The sequence below is a fragment of the Anas platyrhynchos genome, chromosome 2 (genome assembly GCF_047663525.1).
Source record: "Anas platyrhynchos isolate ZD024472 breed Pekin duck chromosome 2, IASCAAS_PekinDuck_T2T, whole genome shotgun sequence".
Classification (NCBI taxonomy): domain Eukaryota; kingdom Metazoa; phylum Chordata; class Aves; order Anseriformes; family Anatidae; genus Anas; species Anas platyrhynchos.
In genome coordinates, this window is record NC_092588.1 from 85,546,551 (window position 1) to 85,564,596 (window position 18,046).

The 18,046-nt window shown below is 36.5% G+C and overlaps 1 protein-coding gene across 5 annotated transcripts in view; it reads left to right on the forward strand.

Moving 5' to 3' along the window:
- CDH12 (cadherin 12) overlaps window positions 1-18,046 on the forward strand; it is a 577,613-nt gene that overhangs the window by 502,198 nt on the left and 57,369 nt on the right. For all 5 annotated transcript variants that reach the window (XM_027451645.3, XM_027451640.3, XM_038175085.2 and 2 more), the window contains 2 exons: window positions 272-391; window positions 5,379-5,546. In XM_027451645.3, the coding sequence (XP_027307446.1) occupies window positions 272-391; window positions 5,379-5,546 (288 nt within the window). The remainder of the gene's footprint in view (window positions 1-271; window positions 392-5,378; window positions 5,547-18,046) is intronic.

Genomic DNA, 18,046 nt, shown 5'->3' on the forward strand with positions numbered 1-18,046 from the left:
TAGGTAAAAAATGTTTTGTAAATAATATATGCATCAGAAATTGATTATAAATATCTTCTGATACTGGTCTTCTTCTCCTTTCAATTTTGCCTCATTTTTTAACTAGACGGATATTAGCATGGAACCAAACACGGCTTCCTGTTTTATTCTTACTCTGTTTCCTGTGGAACAATAATTAGAACACAATCTGTTAGCAACAGGGCTAATGTATCAGAAATATCCCCTCCGACTGCACTATACTGAAAGCTTGATTACCTGTATTTCTTTTTAGGTGCATATGTGCTTCAAGTCAAGGCTACAGATGCTGATGATCCCACCTATGGAAACAGTGCTAGAGTGGTCTACAGCATTCTTCAGGGGCAACCCTACTTCTCCATTGATCCGAAGACAGGTAAGCAGCTTATCAGCAACAATGGAAGATTTAAATTTTGGATTTCAATTCATGTGGGCAGTATTAGTGAATAAAATGTTCAGTGCCGATATGGCCAAAAGCCAGTGGAGTAACTTTGCACATAATTTCGTTTTCGCTATTGACTGTTTTTGAATGGACTGCAATCTGTTGTAGAATCAAAAGAAACACCCTCCTCCAACTAATTCTGGAATATCTAAAATATGCATATATCAAACTTTTTTTTTTTTTTCTGATCCTTTAACATTTCTTTATAGCTAAAGCTTTATCTACTGCATGTGTTCTAATTTATTTATTTTTTCCTGATGATTCACTTTTATATCTCAGGTCTTCATTCCTCTTTTTTATCACCATTTTTACTTGCTAAAGTTACAGCCAGGAATTCTCTAGAAATGATTGTTTTACTGTATAGAGCTAATTTGAGGTTATGGAACAGCTAAATCATCTCCTGCATGCCTGTTTTCCTGGGGCATAGTATGTTTGTCTGGGGTTACTGGATGTGTGAGCAGAAAAGGATAATACATTTTAATAGACCAAAGTATTTTAGAGGCTGCTAGACCTGTTAATTAGATATCTTGTCCTATATTTTTAAATGCCATTCTTGTTTCTACATTTAGCAATTAAGGAACCAATAACGTACATGGTGAATGCTGCACCTGTGTCATCTGGAATGCGTTACAGGGGTAGCTGTCCATATGCCGCTTTCAGCAAATACAGTTTCTCCTTCCTGTTGTACTCAAATGTCAGATTGTGTGTTAAAGAGCATTCCTCCCTGATCAGTCAATAGCTTGGAGGTGAGAGCTATATCAGGCCATTAGTGCACTATCTCAACAGGCACATGCCTCTCCTTTGTCACATGCTCCATTTAGCAGGAGATTGTGTTGCAATTTGCAGACAGCAACTTTACTTTTAAAACTGAAATGTGACTTGTTCAAGTGTCTTGGGGGAGGGAAAAGTATTTACCTTTGACTACTACAAGAGTATCCTCTGACTACTCTTGTAGTCTCTGGACTGAGAGACTGAGATGACTGAGACTGAGAGACTGAGATGGAGACTACTCTTGTAGTCTCCATCAATTTCTCCTTCAAGAAATCCTGGGCGATTAGCAGTGTCCATGTAACTGAAAATTCTGAAAGGAATCTTCCTCCATAACTTGTTTACTTTCCAGTAGAGTTAACTTGTCCAAGTGCATCATATCTGCACATCCAGCATCTAGAAAATCCACAGAAAACGTTTTCTTGAATGAAAAAAACAGCTCCTCATGCTTCTTTGAAATCAGACACCTCTTAACTGGTTTCATACATTCTCCTTACATTGTAATGCACTTCTTACATTGCAAGAGACAGTGAACCGTTAATTCTTATTTATTATTTTGAAGTTCCCCATGACTCCATAACCCATACTGTATTCTCCCCTGGATGTCTCTTTTCCAGAATGAAGAATTCTTTAAACAGAATCCATTCCATAACATTGATTCTCCGCTTCCTCTGGGCTTTCCCCAGTTCTTCTCTATCCTTTTCAAAATCAAAGGATGAGAATGTGTACACAGTGTTCAAAAAGGCAGCTCATATCGATGTCTAAAATGGTTTAATGATTTCTCTTTTGTTCTTTATTCCTTTCCAAACAGTTTCAAACATTGTTTACTTTTTAGTACTACCACACAAAAACTGATAAATTTGTAGAAATTTGTACTATTTCAAGATCTCATTGCACAGTGGTAATGGTCAAAATGCTGACCAAGTTTTTATATGTGAAATTAAGATTGTGTTTGGCATGCACATGACTTTACATGTGGTCCTGTCTCAAGTCATTCTTGATAGATAATTTATTCTGATATTAATCTAGAAATAGTCTCTAAACTGTGACTGAATGTCACAGCTGCCTTTTTACTCATTTGTTTTATTGACCTCATTTTCTGCAGTGATCTGCTGAAGGTAAGCACAACTATGTGAAAGCGGGAGAGCTAGTTTTTATTGCTCTTGCAGGAAGGTTAAATGCATTACAGTCCCAGCTGGAGAGGAGCTGTTGGAGTGGTGTATTTTGAGGCCTCAAATCTCATATGTGGGGGTTACTTTCCTATGCTATGAGATTGCTCACCTGATATTTAAAGAAACTGTGAGGTTTCTTTAACATAAAACACTTCTCTTCAGGCAATCTTTCTTCTGTACTTTCTATTCTGTTACTCAAACATCTTTTTCCCAACCTTCTTTCCACGCAATTTTCCAATGTGTTTATAAGGTCAATACATGTATTCTTATGGATGTCTGAAGTTCTGTCTTAGGCTTGTTCATTCTGGTCCATATTCTGACCTCAGTTACATTCCTGAAATCCAAACTGGTTTCAGTAGAACTATTATCATTAATAGTTATTCAAGAGGTTATTCACAAAACCTGTTTTTTCTTTTCCACGTAAGTGAATCATCTGTTGTTGAATTATGGCTCAGTGACTTTGCAGAGTGTATCTTCTGGCTGAGGTAACATGCTTATTATTTTCAGTCTTCAGCAGCTACATTGAGAAGCAGTTTTTCTGTGGATTTGATAATGATTTTTCAAAGAGAGAAAGTAAAAGTCAGTTCTGTAGCCGAACGGTCTTTACTGCAAAATCTTAAGATGGAAGGATTTTAAAACATTTAAAACACTGTCATGTGTTCTTCACATATCACTTCTATATTAGAATAACCCTTTAGTTTAAAGTTTAGTTATTCTTTGTGAAGCTGAAGTTGGAATACCAAAATCTGTAGTCTTTTATTTCTTATGGATTTCATCTCCATTTTATTCTTCTCTTTTGTTGTGGTTACATAACTTTAAATCATCTTTATCCAATCGATATTAGCTGATGATTTTGGTAGAAATAGCTTTTTTCACTTTTTTTTTTTTTTAGCTATGCTTTCGTAATAGAGTAGGTACAGAAGGGAAAATTGCCTATGAACTGTTAGACATGACAATTATTCTTGTTGTTTTTTTGTGGAGACAAAGACTTCTTACAGAAAAAATATTGAATACCTTTATACTGCTAGACAGGAATAAATAGTGAGTGACTGGGAACTTTACTGTAAGAATTATAGTCAATTCTTCATTTTCTGAAAATCATCAGGAATATTTCAAACTGAGAAAGCCACTCATCTGCATCTAAAACTTGTATAAAAGTCAGGCGACCTTCATCACCTGCTCACAACACACTATCTGCCCATTTTCAATGTTTTCCATTTGCTGTTATTCTGTTTTGCTAGTATAACAAGGAAAATCTTTAATTCTCACAGTTCTAGGCTCCTTAGCAGAGCATACCAGGGATGTTGTAAAATACTGTGGAATGTACACTCTCCACAATACAAAAAATATTAATTAAGAGATTCGACATAGTAACGTTCATCTTATCTACAAAAAGTTTTTTTATTAATATCACTTTCCACATGAATTCTTAATGGTTCTGCTATATTCATGATGCTTATTATGATACCACTAAGTTTTTCAGTATGCTACTCAAATTTTACAAATATGTATATGAACAAGTTTTTACAGTTTGGAGTTTACAATTCAAGATTTCTTTCTCAAACAAAACAATGAAAACTACTGATTGTTTTCTCAAAAGAATAGAGTTGCTCTATCTAATTATTAAGTATTTGCTAGTCATATTCTAGATATATGCAGTACAGTAAGTGCCATGCTGAGGTGGAAAATAGTCGTTATTATTAACTGTTGTTATTAAAAGAGTTAAAAGTGGAGAGAATGGAAATCATTACACAATTCAATTTAATAGGAGATTGTAACAAGTTCCATAAAGAGCAAATTTGGGTCAAAGTTATTCTTAGGCTCTGAACAAATACTATAAGCTGGCAATTCCTATTCTTACTTGTTAACATAGCAGCAGTCAGTTGACAGAAAAATAAGAATGAGGTGTCAAGTTCGTTTCTTAGCATTCAAGATCCATTATAACACCATGGGAGAGGAAATGCTTTTAAAATGAAACAGGATAATACTAGAAAATAGTGTTTTCTAAAATAATAGTAATTCAGAGGAGGAGAATGCTTCCAATTAATATATCTTTAATTGCACATGCTACCTGCACCAATCTGAACCTAGATGTTTTCTGAAGACTATTGCTAAATTTTGCAATGTAGTATGTACAATAAAATATGTAATTTGCATTTTGCAATGTAATATGCACTTAAAAATTTTTGACAAAAAATATCAAATACTGCTACAGTAGGTTTTAAGAGAAAAACACAAGTGCCTCAAACTTTCCACAATCTCATAAGCTAATCATATGATCAGTACTACCTTTTTCTCTCTATAATGCTTCCTTTTCTTTTATACCTTCTTAACATATCAGGAGGGATACTATGGCATATGTATTGAGCCACCAGATGTCCAAAGTCATGAAAGACTGAGAGTCATCTAAGTAGTTCGTTCCTATGATATTTTGATTAAATTTCTTTAAAGAAAGTCTGAAAGTTTTCACTGCATCTATGTGCTGTATCAAGAAGACCTTCTCAGGAAAAAGGAGAATCTTCTAATTAAGATGTCTTTTTGTACAGAAGGAATATTTTCTTGGCCTAGAGTAGCTTGACTGTGATGGCAGGTGACTGGTTTGAAACGATGGAAGTTTCAGACTCTGAAATACATTGGCATCTCTTCCTACACCACCCTACTCTGCACAATACAGCATTCTTTGGTCCTGTTGTGGTGAACCTACACTCACACCATTCACATCCCTAGCAAAAATGCACTATGCTGTGTCAGCCATTTATGTCCTGCTCAAAATGGCATAGCAGTCATTTCAAATGGTTTGAATAGGTTAGGAGTACACCTTTGAAATGCCCAAGTGATTTGTGTGTTCCATTGTGAACTGTTCTTCTATCAACCCTTTATGAAAAGAGACGTTCCTGGTCTTAAGAGATCCAATATTAAAATGTAATAGGTTACAATCACAGTCATTTGTTTACTTGTTCTTTCTCTTTCCCGTCTCTTAGGTGTAATAAGAACAGCTTTACCAAATATGGACAGAGAAGTTAAAGAACAATATCAAGTTCTCATCCAAGCCAAGGATATGGGAGGACAGCTGGGAGGACTAGCAGGAACCACCACTGTAAACATAACTCTCACAGATGTCAATGACAACCCACCCCGATTTCCTAAGAGTATGTTGTATTCCAAATGCATTAATTTTCAAAATAAGCATGAGTGAAAGTATTAATGTCAAAAATCCTTTAGATAAGGACCTGAGTTCCAGGAAGAAGAAAAGTATGTGGTGAAAACAATCAGAATATACTGTTGTTTTTTGTTGTTTTTGTTTGTTTGTTTGTTTGTTTGTTTGTTTGTTTGTTTTTTTAATAATACAAAGTTACACTTGAGAGTATCAGTTTTTAATGTTTAAAAGGAAATATATCATCATTCTGTAGGATCAGACTCAGTCTGAGAGTTCATTTCCTTTATACTTTAAAAGAGATTTGGGAAGTAATATTTTGTAAAGGGAAACTGGATGATCCTCTTCAAATGACAAAGGGTTATAACCTGATACCTCCAGGTGCAAAAAACAGAGGAGAACTGCCTCATGCCAAGCATTATGATAAACAAGCACAGATTTTTCATATGTCTTGGCCAAGAGGATTATGTCTGTCCTTAAAAATACTTACACCCTCAAAATAGCAATCTTCCATGGCAATTTATAGCGTTCCATATCAATTACTTTAAATGAGGCTTTTCAGAAATATGCTAATTTAAAGAGTTTTGTAGTCTGTGTGTAATTAGCAAAAGGATTGTCACTTACTGTTCTCCTTCAATTCACTGAAGTTTTGTATGTTCTGTATCTTTGAAATGCAGACACTAATCAAGCATAAACTTTGATAACTATACCAAAACAATTAGCTGCAAAAAGTTGTTGCAATAATGTTAGAACATTAGCATGAATTTACAGTAAGATCAAGGCTGCTTTTTAATTTGTAGCTCTTTTCTTGCACATGAATTGTTATTCCACTTCATGTATTACAGATGCTTCCTAGGTACCAGACCATATCCAAAATTTCAGTTTTCTTTCATATAAAAGAAAGTTCTTACCCTTCCTACCCTCATTATGAAAATATACTGCATTTCTGCAGGAATGGAAGAATGACCATGCAAAGACTAAGGTCCATGTGTCCCGGTCTTCAGTCTCTTACAATGATATCTGGAGGATACATATAAGAACAGACCAAACACATAATAATAATCCAGAAAATTTCCTCAGTTTCTAACAGGTTTAGTCTAGATGATGTCTTAGAATCACAAAACCATAGAACGTTGCAAGTTGGAAGGGACCACACAGATCATTGAGTCTTACCCCTGGCTTCAGGCAGGACCACCCAAAAATCAGACCCTGTGTCTGAGAGTATTGTCCAAACACTTCTTGAACTCTGTCAGGCTCGGTGCTGTGACCACTGCCCTGGGGAGCCTGTCCCAGTGCCCAGCCACCCTCTGGGTGCAGACCCTTTCCCTAACCCCCAGCCTGACCCTCCCCTGTCCCAGCTCCATGCCGTTCCCTCGGGTCCTGTCGCTGTCCCCAGAGAGCAGAGCTCAGCGCCTGCCCCTCTGCTCCCCTTGTGAAGAAGCTGCAGGCCTCCATGAGGCCTCCCGTCAGCCTTCTCTACTCTGGGCTGAACAAAGTAAGGGATTTCAGCAGCTCTTCATACGTCTTTCCCTCCAGATCCTTCAACATCTTTGTGGCCCTCATGTGGACGCTCTCTAATAGTTTTATGTCCTTTTTGGTGCCCCAAACTGCACACAGTGCTCAAGGTATTTACTATATTTAACAACCCTCAATGGATTTTTTTTACATCAAGTTGCCCAGTTGCTTTGTAACTCATGTAAAATTTCAGAGTCCACAACATTCTATGCTAGTGAGTTCCACAGATTAAACATATATTCCACAAAAAACAGCTTTCTCTCATTTCCTTTGAATTTCCTTTGAATTTCCCCACCTGCATCCCCACCTGCATCTACCTGCATATTGACCTCTTCAAATAATTCAGAAAATGTTGCAAAACATGGCCTTTATTTAGAATAGCTGTGTTGAGTTTTCTTCAATAGGGGTTATTATCTGTGAGTCCATTAATTCTGGTCGTACTATGTTGTCCTGTGCGTGTCAGGCATATCCATCTTTCATTCTTTAGCACTCCCTGAAAATCTTTGAAAAAAAAAAAAAGACTTCTGAACACTGAAAAGTCAGTGTTATGTTAGCATCTCCAAGTCTTCATGTGTCACAGTGGTTTGAAGCAAGATATTACCCATCATAATAGTTCACTTATTTCATCCTTCAGGCTCTTGGGCATATAGCAGTGAATCCCAATGATTTGTCTGTTGTATACTTGTATAGCTAATCTAACCTTCTCTCATGAGTCTCCCCTAAAGATTTCCAGGATAGAAAAATTCCCCAGCTTTTCTACACTGAACACACACACACACACACACACACACACAAAGTGTATTAAGCTTTACACTCATGATCTTCTCTTCTCTGAGTGCTTCTTTTGAATCTTGATTTTAGGCTGGCTTTATGCAATTCCTCTCAGGCTTTTGCTTTCAGTTGTCTTTAAAAGACAATTATTAGCTTGTTTTCTAGAGATTTATTCAAACTCGTTTATGGTCTTCTTTGTTCTGTTTTTATAGATAAAGAAGATTTTATGGCTCTTTCCATTGTCCTCCCTGAGCCACAACTTCATTTCTTTGAAAGATGTGTTCTTCATTTTATTAGCTATGTTATTTATCCTTACTGACTTGTTTTTTAATGGGTGTTGCGCATTTGCTGTAGGTCTTCAAAATGTTGTCCCTAAATAGCATCCACACCACCTGCAGTGATTTAACTCTCTCGGTTCTCCCATTCAGATTTTTTGCAGCAATATCCCTCAGTTTTATTTATCATCCCCCTTTATTTTATTTAACTGGGGATGACTATCATGTAATTTTTTCTCTTATCGTTCCTGCACAGATATTAAATTTAAACTCATTATGTTTGCTGCAAAATTTAGATGAAATACAGAAATTCTCCTGACTAGCTAGTGGTAATAATGTTAACTTCTTTAAGTCTTATTTGATGTAGAACTTCCTTTAACAGCTACCTTTCCTCCATTGATAAGGTCTATTTTGCCTTTCATGCATAGTTTGCTCCTTGATACTACGCTGCCTGACTGATCTCCCTCTTTCCTTCAGATTTCTAGCACGCATATTATGCTGATACTTTTGTTTAGCATTAGGCATTAAAGCTACACATACTAGTTCCCATTCTAAGCCTATGTCTTTATTGTATTTTTTTTTCTCCTCTTTACTGTACCCTAAATTGTATTTTGTTTGATTTACTGTTTCTGCATTTTCTGCTTGACTACTATCATCTTCTGTAGCATTCTTTAGTGCAGAATGCAGAATTCAGGTGACTTCACACTTTATCTGAACAACGTGCTTTAGCTTTTTTTTTTTTTTCCTTCAACTGTGTGTTTTTCTGCACCTGTAAATTTCATAAATGCTTAAGGTAGAATCACAATGACCATAGGAAAGTTTTTAAACTTTATGAACCCTGTTTTTCCTGTGGATGAAATGATCTTACAACCTTTACAGACATCCATTCTTTAGCAAGTGTCTTTACTTTCTGATAAAATGAATCCTTGCACCTTACACCTTTGTCTCAGCTAGGCATTAAAGCTTTGCCTTTCCACCTTTCTTTCCCTGACTGTATATAATGAGACAATTTCACACTATGTTACTCTGGATACCCTTAACTTTAGCGTTTTGCCTCCCAGGCTAAATTTCACCCTCAAGCCTCTGCCCAGACTTACCTTATTTTGCCATAACTCACATGGACTACAGTCACTGTTGACTCCTTGTGTATTTTCACATCCTGTCATAACACTTGTGAGGTACTCCAGCTCTGGTCCACAAGCATCCACTATCAGAGGGTTTCTCTGAAATAATGTTCCCACTGTCCTCATCCTCAGTGTTTGGTAGACCACCTACTGTTGCAATCTGTCCCCTCCTTTCAGCTCAGTCTCCTGCCGTTGGAATGGTGTCACAGGCACAAGAGGAAATAATACATCTTCCTGGAAATGGAAAAAAAAAACAGCACATTGGCAAGTTCCTTGGGCCCAATGTTCTTTCCTGTGTCTGATTTTCAGTTGTACATTTGACTTCCTTTGCAGTCAGGGGCTTTAGTCATTTTCTGTTTCATTGTATGTCTTCATCTAGTACCATGTTTCAAAGAACCACACAAGCCTCACATATGTCAGTTTTCATGAAACAGGAATTGTGGAATACATCTTCCTCTTTGAAGAAGGTAGGCTTGAGATCTCATTTCATGCGTGCACTGTAGCTGTGATGTCTTTGTCCAATTGTTGCTATGAAGGAGCAAAAAAACCACAGGAGACCAAGCTTGTCCTCTGCTTTGCACACTAATAAGGTTTAAAATCTTTTCTTTCTATTATATCAAGTATCACAGAAGATGAATTATAGCAGGGACTCTCAACAAAACAGAAGAGAATATTGGAGGTTCATGTTGATATTGAAGGTAATAAATGTTTAGCATGGCTTACAGGCTGAAACGTCAGCATGGGGACTCCATTGTACTGGAACAACTTTGATTAAGGCAGACAGTTACATGAAACATTTCCTTTTTTTTCAGCTGTGTTACCGACATTTATATTCTCATAAACTAAGGACTGCTTCTTAATCAGAGCAGTGAAAGTGAAAATCCTGATCAACGGTGATTTACTTAGCCCATCCCACTTGGTACATGAGATGGTGTATAGTGTGCCTGGAATTTGCAAAGACTCATGGCTAATTGCAGCTAGACAAAAATAATTAAAAGAAAAAAAAAAAGCTGTCTATAAATTTTATTTCTAATATCGTGAATGTGATTTTTAGTTTTGCTTTTTGAAAACATTGCAGTGATTCAAAGTAACTACCTTCCAGGAAATTTAGTTTGTTATTCACTTGAGCTAAAAGGATACTGATGCAGAATTTTAATTTATGTGAAAAATATGACTTTACAGTTCAGGCCTAACAAGACCTATAGATCTCACTGCTCACAGTGGGAATTGAGACCTCCAGTATCACGCTTTTCATCATTGGTCAACAAAGCCAGAAAGTCCAATTGCAAGCTTAGAAAGGGGACAGAAGGTCTATTAACACTGATTGCTACTGGCTAAATCTTTTTGCATCTCGTCAGGACTCCAGTTTCACAAAGTGCTTATACCAAACAGGTAATGCTATAGAATACCTTATCGAATAAGAAGACATTCATTGTCACAGAATGAAGTTTGCATTTATTTTCTGAACTCAGGTAAGCTGAAAAGATTTCACAGCAGAAGTGGGAGAGCATATATTATTAATACTTTGAAGTAGCTGCACTGATAAATAATATATTATAAGCTTGGAAAAAAAAAAGAAAAAGAAAAAACATCATGGAACACCTTCATCTCATTGAGGGTCCTTTAAGAAGACAGGCAGGCTTGGATAGGATATCAGTTTCCAGTGATGAAAAACACCTCTCAGTAACTATCCTGCTGAACATGGAATTTTTTATTTAGAACCTGTGCTTTTGAACATATTCAGTGGGGAACCCCCACCTTGCATGTCTCACAGTAATGAGATGCCTGTGTAACAAAGGGGAAACCTCTACATACTATATATTTCTGTCAGAGTTGTTTGACCTGCAGGTATCTATTGGCCCACATTTCAGAAAACTGAGAAACTTCAAAAATTGATATTTTCTTGGTAACTAGAAGAAAAAATGTATTTCAGTGATTTTATTCATATAAATTTGTTTCAAAAACTATTTTATATATGTCTTGCCTGACTCCTCATTAGGCATGCTGACTTTTCTGCATTGCTGTGCATGTTTCATTGCTGACAGTAAAATCATGTCATAGAAGTACAGAGTCATAGAATCACAGAATGGTTTGAGTTGGAAAGGGCCTTAAAGATCAGCTAGTTCCAGCCCCTGTGGCACTGGTTCAAGGTCTTACCCAACCTGGCCTTGAACACTTCCAGGGATGGGACATCCACAGTCTCTCTGGGCAACCTGTTCCAGTTCCTCACCACCCTCAAAATGAAGAATTTCGACCTTATATCAAATCTGAACCTATCCTCTTTCAGTTTAAAACCGTCACAACACTCCCTGCTAAGGAGTGTTTCTCCCCATCTTTCCTGTAGGCCTCCTTTATGTATTGGAAGGATGCATTAAGGTCTTCCCAGAGCCTTCTCTTATCTCAGCTAAACAATCCCAACTCTTTCAATGACTCTTCATAGAAGAGGTGCTCCACGACTCTAATGATCTTTGTGGTCCCACTCTGGACCTGCTCCAACAGGTCCATGTCTCTCTCTTGTGCTGGGGTCTCACCTGGGCAGAGTAGAAGGGGAAAATCCTTCCTTGACATGCTAGTTACATGTGTTTCTATGCAGCCCAGGATATAGCTTGCTTTCTGGCCAAATTGGCAAGAGCCAATTGTTGGCTCATGTTGAGCTTTTCATCCACCAACACCCCCAAATTCTTCTCTGCAGGGATGCTCTCAATCTGTTCATCACCCAGATGTACTGGTGTACTGATGAACCAACAGAACTTGTTTGTACATATTGAAATACCTGTTTAATTGCAAAACTTGATTCATGCCAAAGCCAGAAAAAATAAGTCAAAGAATGAAGCAGAATGTACTTTTCGTATCATAGTAACAATATTTAAGTAATTAAATGAAAATTTGATATAACAAAACATTGCCTTTGAACAGAGAAGAGTGGATAAAAGCTGCTTATCTGTAGGCATGCATCTTGATTCAGAACGGAACTGGTAGTTCAGAAGGCAACTGGCAGCCTTTCTCTACACTTGATAAGTAAAAAGACAACTCTGTACATTCATCCTTGATGGGCTAAGCCTTAATGCATCAAGTATTAGACCATTTTGAGCTAGCCAAAAGGACAGTTGTGGCATGTTTCCAATTCTTAAAATAAGCTTCAAGAAAGGATGGATGGCTTATAGTTACTTCAACATTTAAGTAAAAAAGCTGTATAATTAGTTGGTAAGATTATACTTTACGGAATCAAAGCAATTAGGTGAAGTGGTGGACTCATATTTTGTAAGGTTATTGTGCTTCAGTTTTCCTGTCTCTCATTTGTTTACTACTGATGACAGAGTGACTGTGAAAGCAATTTAGAGAAATAAACCTCTGTATGCTAGGCAATAAAAACACATGGGAATGGTCTTAGTCAAACGAATAGTATGTTTTAAATTTTAATATGACATAAATATCCTTATAGAGGATAAGGCCCCCATATAAAAGAAATACAAATAAGTTTTAGAATGTGTACAGTTTTTATTCTGATATTGGCAAATAAAATATCATTCTCAAGTGTCTTATGACATCAGCGGTAAGTTGGTTTTATTTTTAAAGTGTTGATACTCCCTTAATTTACCTTTTTTGTTGTTTAGAAGAACTGTTTAGCTAAAGATATATTTTATCATACCATTTCCTACTCATAGTGGGAGTCAGTACTGTTGGGGAATGATTGAAAAGTATTTTTAATGGAAGTTAAATTAAGGTTTGGACATGATGCTTGAATTTTGTCTGCCTGTGCACATCTTGGCTTTTTTTGAAAGGAGAAAAGGGGAAATGGGAAAGGGGGAAAGGGGGAAAGGGGGAAAGGGGGAAAGGGGGAAAGGGAGAAAGGGGGAAAGGGGGAAAGGGGGAAAGGGGGAAAGGGAGAAAGGGGGAAAGGGGGAAAGGGGGAAAGGGAAGGGAAGGGAAGGGAAGGGAAGGGAAGGGAAGGGAAGGGAAGGGAAGGGAAGGGAAGGGAAGGGAAGGGAAGGGAAGGGAAGGGAAGGGAAGGGAAGGGAAGGGAAGGGAAGGGAAGGGAAGGGAAGGGAAGGGAAGGGAAGGGAAGGGAAGGGAAGGGAAGGGAAGGGAAGGATAACTAGAAAAGCACCTCTCTGATTCTCAAAGGACAACTTGTCAGGACTGTGTGGAAACCCTATTCAAAATGTTACAAAGGCTGCAGAGCAATGACTAGGCATCACAAGGGCCATTCATTGCTATCTTTGGTCTTTCCAAAAGCATCCTGAAGAAATCTTGTTTGCATAAAAGAGTATGGCTGATTTCCAGAAATGCTAACATGCTTGAAAATAGAAATGCAACTATTCATCTTTCTGATAAGGACATCTTAAATAAGGCAAGGTTGGATTTGGATTTCAAGAGTGGCCAGTACAATGCATTTCACATAATTGATTAAATTATTCAATGGAGACATCAAAGGAAAAAGATCTTAAATACAAAAGTCAGCAAAAAGGACAATTCATGGACCAGGAAGAAAAAACAAAAACAAAAACAAAAACAAAAACAAAAACAAAAACTATATTGATACAATTTCAGGAATTTCACTGCAAGAAAAAACATCTTTATAAAAATGAACTTTTTTTTTTTATTGCTTAGTTATATAACCTTTGTGTGCTACTTGAATTATCTAGATGAAATGTTATCTTGTTCTATTTTCTCTCTCTCATTTTTTTTTTTTAAGTTGAATATTTTAATACATTTACTTCCAAGTATTAAACACTATAGAAATATTCTGGAAGGTAAGAAATCGAAGTGCTGAACTTGGAATAGCCAGGCCTATGCATTGCTAAGCATGCACTATGGATTGAAAACTTTTATCACAGTTATTTATATACATATATTCAATTATCTCTAGGAAACTTAGTGTACCTCAGAAATTGCACACACAGTACTTAGCACTGGTTTTACTATATAAAAGCATGCAAATTTTTTTTTTTCTCTCAGTACACTCAATGCAGCAGATTGCATTCATGTCGCTTTGTACAAGCCTTGCCTTAGATTTTGCTATAAAATCGGGTTCAGATGCAGACTGCAAGTAAAAGGTCACAGGAAGAAAAAAAGAATAAAAATCTTATAACCCACTGTTTTGGATGAGTGGCGTACAAGAGGGAAGTTGTTCAGATGATATGTTTTTAAAGATTTCAAAACAATACAATGCAGGTCACTCCCAGTAATAAATTAGACATTTTAGATAGGGAAATATGGCTTTCTGTGACAGTCCTTTTAAAAGCTGAGCTTGGTATACAACACTGGTACCTTCATTGGCTCTAAAAATTAAAATGAATCTATCTTACATTGATTAAGGAATTTGCAAAGCAGACAAGATGCTCTAATTCAGTTCTGGCAACTGATGGCTTATTTTATAACAAATGGTAACTATTTACACATTACAGATAGACTTATTGCAGACTAGCCTCTAGGCAATGATTAGGTAGTAGACCAAGTGAGACCTTATTTTGACTCAGAAAGGGAGTGAAAATTGAATCCTGGTCTACTGGTCAGAAAATATTAAACAAGTCTGATTCCCATTTACCTGTGAATGAACTAAAAATGCATGAACATACCTTTTACTCAACCATTTCAAGGTGTGATGGAAGACAGCAATGCAGCAATGCAAAGGGTCCAGAAACAGGCCTATGCAATCGTAAACTGATCATGAAAACAGCAGCCATGCAGAGGTCATTGTGATTTTGGATTGTAATACCAGTGAGTCACTTGACTACAGCCCTAACACCAGCAAAGCAATAGTCAAATAGCATGATTGAGTGCATGAATAAATGCCAGCAGACCAGTATTTGCACAGTGCTCTTAGACAAATCAGAGGAGGACTTAGGGTAATTCCTCTTTGATCCAGCTTCCTTCCACATCACATACCTCTGCACTATTGGCTTCTTCATCTCCCCCTCCCCTGGCTTTCTCATTCCTCCTTGCCTTATCTATCCTAATATTCAGCATGCACTCTTGTCTGCCTTATCCTCAGGCACAAATTAATACTTCATCACATTTTCATCTTACAACTACAACATGGCCATCTCCTTCTCCTCCCCAAGTGCTTTTTGTTTTTGTTTTAACTCCCTAATAATGCAGCTAACATAACTATCCTTTGTTAAAGAATAAATTCATTTATCCTAGAAGCTACCACTTCCAGCTTTGAGTCTCTCTGCATTTTGCTGTACTGAGATCATGGGTTATAACCATCCCTCTTTATATCTCCATTATGCTTGGTATGTTCACTGCACTGTTATCACAGCGATGCTTTCATCCTCTTTCTATTTGACCCACCTGTGTTAACCATGCTTGTCTGCTAATCATACAAATGACTACACTACCACATAATCAGTACGAATAGACATTTTTACTTAGACTAAGAGAAAAAGGTACACATCAGATCATTTTGTTTCACCCTGAAGACTTAAAGAGATGTGAGGGTGTCAGGGAGGGCTCCTGAACATGTAAATCGTCGATACTGATAACATTAGGACAGTCCCTGGCACAGTTTTGGCCAACATCATATAAAGCTTTCTCAGAGAAGCTTTTGCAAGGCTTTTGGAGGCATTAGTATAGATCAGGAACTCTCCTCTGCAATCCCTTTCCACAAAACTGACCTATTTTGGTGTGGGTAAGAGAATTTAATAGCATAGAAATAGCCAGCTAGCTTCTGGGCTGCAGAATATAGCTGGGTAAATAAAATTTCTTTGTGCAGTTGTAGCTTTTTTGAGCTTGTGATTTGCAATCAAGTCCATGCAGCTTCCCTTTAGACATAGCACCTGACAGTTTGCAGGCATCTGTTGCTGTTTGTGTGTGTGCAACATAAAGAATGAGTTAACGCAAAGTTCAATTTCTGTTTATATTTTTGCCAACTTTCTCTTATTTTTCTTTCTTATTCATTTCCACATCAGAATTCTTCAAGCACTTTCACTGAGTAGATTTGCCCCAGAAAGTGGATGCACTCTTAGTAAAAGCTCCCTAGAAAGCTCTTTTGTTTTGGTAGCTGTCACTGTTGCATGATCTTGATCATAAAGCATCTTCATGAGAGAAGCATTTGTTTGAGACTGAATGATGACAGAAAACGAACAAACCAAACAAAAATCCAAACAAAACAAAACAAAACAACTAAGGCATAATATTAAAAAAAAAATAAAACTGAGAATTAAATACTGAGTTACCATAGAATCTCAAAAGAATTAAATTCTTAATTATATCTGCTACACTTATACTGTCACTGATTTTTTTAACTTTCTGAAGAATGCATAACTTGTAAAGGCTAGTGAACTATTTGGAGTACTGACTGAATTAAATAAAACCTCTTCAAAGCTCTAAATGAGAATGATTGAACCCTCAGCTGCAAAGCAGAGCAAGCAAATAAATATAGCTATGTCTTGGTACTATTCCATAACCAATTAAGTATATATATATATATATATATATATATATATATATATATATATATATATATATATGTATATATATAATTCATCAATGGGTAAAATGTAATGCTCTGATGGCACAGTAAGAAATAGTCCAAGAAAAACAGATGAGCACAACAGTGGTTAGAAGTTAAATATTATATACTGCTTATAAAATTCTCCTGTTAGTCTGCACTTATTCAATTTATTTTCCCCTTATCATTAGGATTAAGTGGTAATTGATCATTAACAGCAAGATTTATGGGTCAATTATTTTTAAACACATCATTATCATCATAGTAGATTATTATCATTAATAATTGTATTTTACATCTGTTGCTTTCTGTATAGAAGGTGTAAACAAATATGGTTCATAGAAATTCAACAACATTTGGCAGGAATCACAATATTCATTGCACCCCTGTGTGTCTTCTGTGGGGAGTAGGGAAGAAATTATTCATTCAAAACACAGAGAGTATTTAGATCCAACGAATGAAATTATCTAAGGTAACCTTGGGACTGCTCAAAAGCATTATGCATTTCCACTTGCTCTTTGATACTGAAGAGTAGCCAGGGCTACAGATATAACAGTGTGGGGTCACCTTGCAATGCATGAAGAATTGGTTGCAAAGTGACTTGCAGATTTGCAGATGACAGTGTCACTTACTCTGTCACTATCATTTCTAGCAGCATCTGTCTGTTTCCCTGAGGCCTTATGTCCAAGTGAGAAATCAACACCGCCTTTCTGCTTCTAACTATGGTGAGCTTTTTTTTTTTTTTTTTTTTTTTTCCTGAAAATTTAAAGGCTACAGTGCAACATGAAGTGAAACAGGTAATTATCTAATTATCATCACAGTAGCTTAGGCTCATGATTTTCAGGAATACCTAGCAAACATAGTTGTCGTCAGATTTTCAGGAGTGTTTACTCCTTGTAAAAGCATGAAATGAGATGCCCCTAAAGTGCTTGCAACAGTTCAGAGGTTCCTATTGACAGCAGCAGGAGCTGTAGATAACAAGCTGTTTTGAAACTCTCTTTTCTATATAAAAATGAAAGCCGATGAGACCAAAATACATATTTAGTTTAATTTTTTCATAACTAAATCTATAAAAATAAAAACAAAATAACAGAAATACTCTAGAGAAACCCTTCTAAAAGTTTTCATTCAAATTCAAGACCATTATTTTTTCTCAGTAATTTCCACAGCAAATTTGTTGATGTTATGAACATAATTTCTAAAACTCCCAAGAGTGTTATCTGTAAATTAACACTGATCATCCACAGAGTTCCTTGTAAATGCAACAGTATTTATGCAGAGGTCACACCCTCAGGTACTTAAATTGAAAGCTTTAAATATCAGTTTTACTAAGTTGAGCATACGTTCTGTAGGA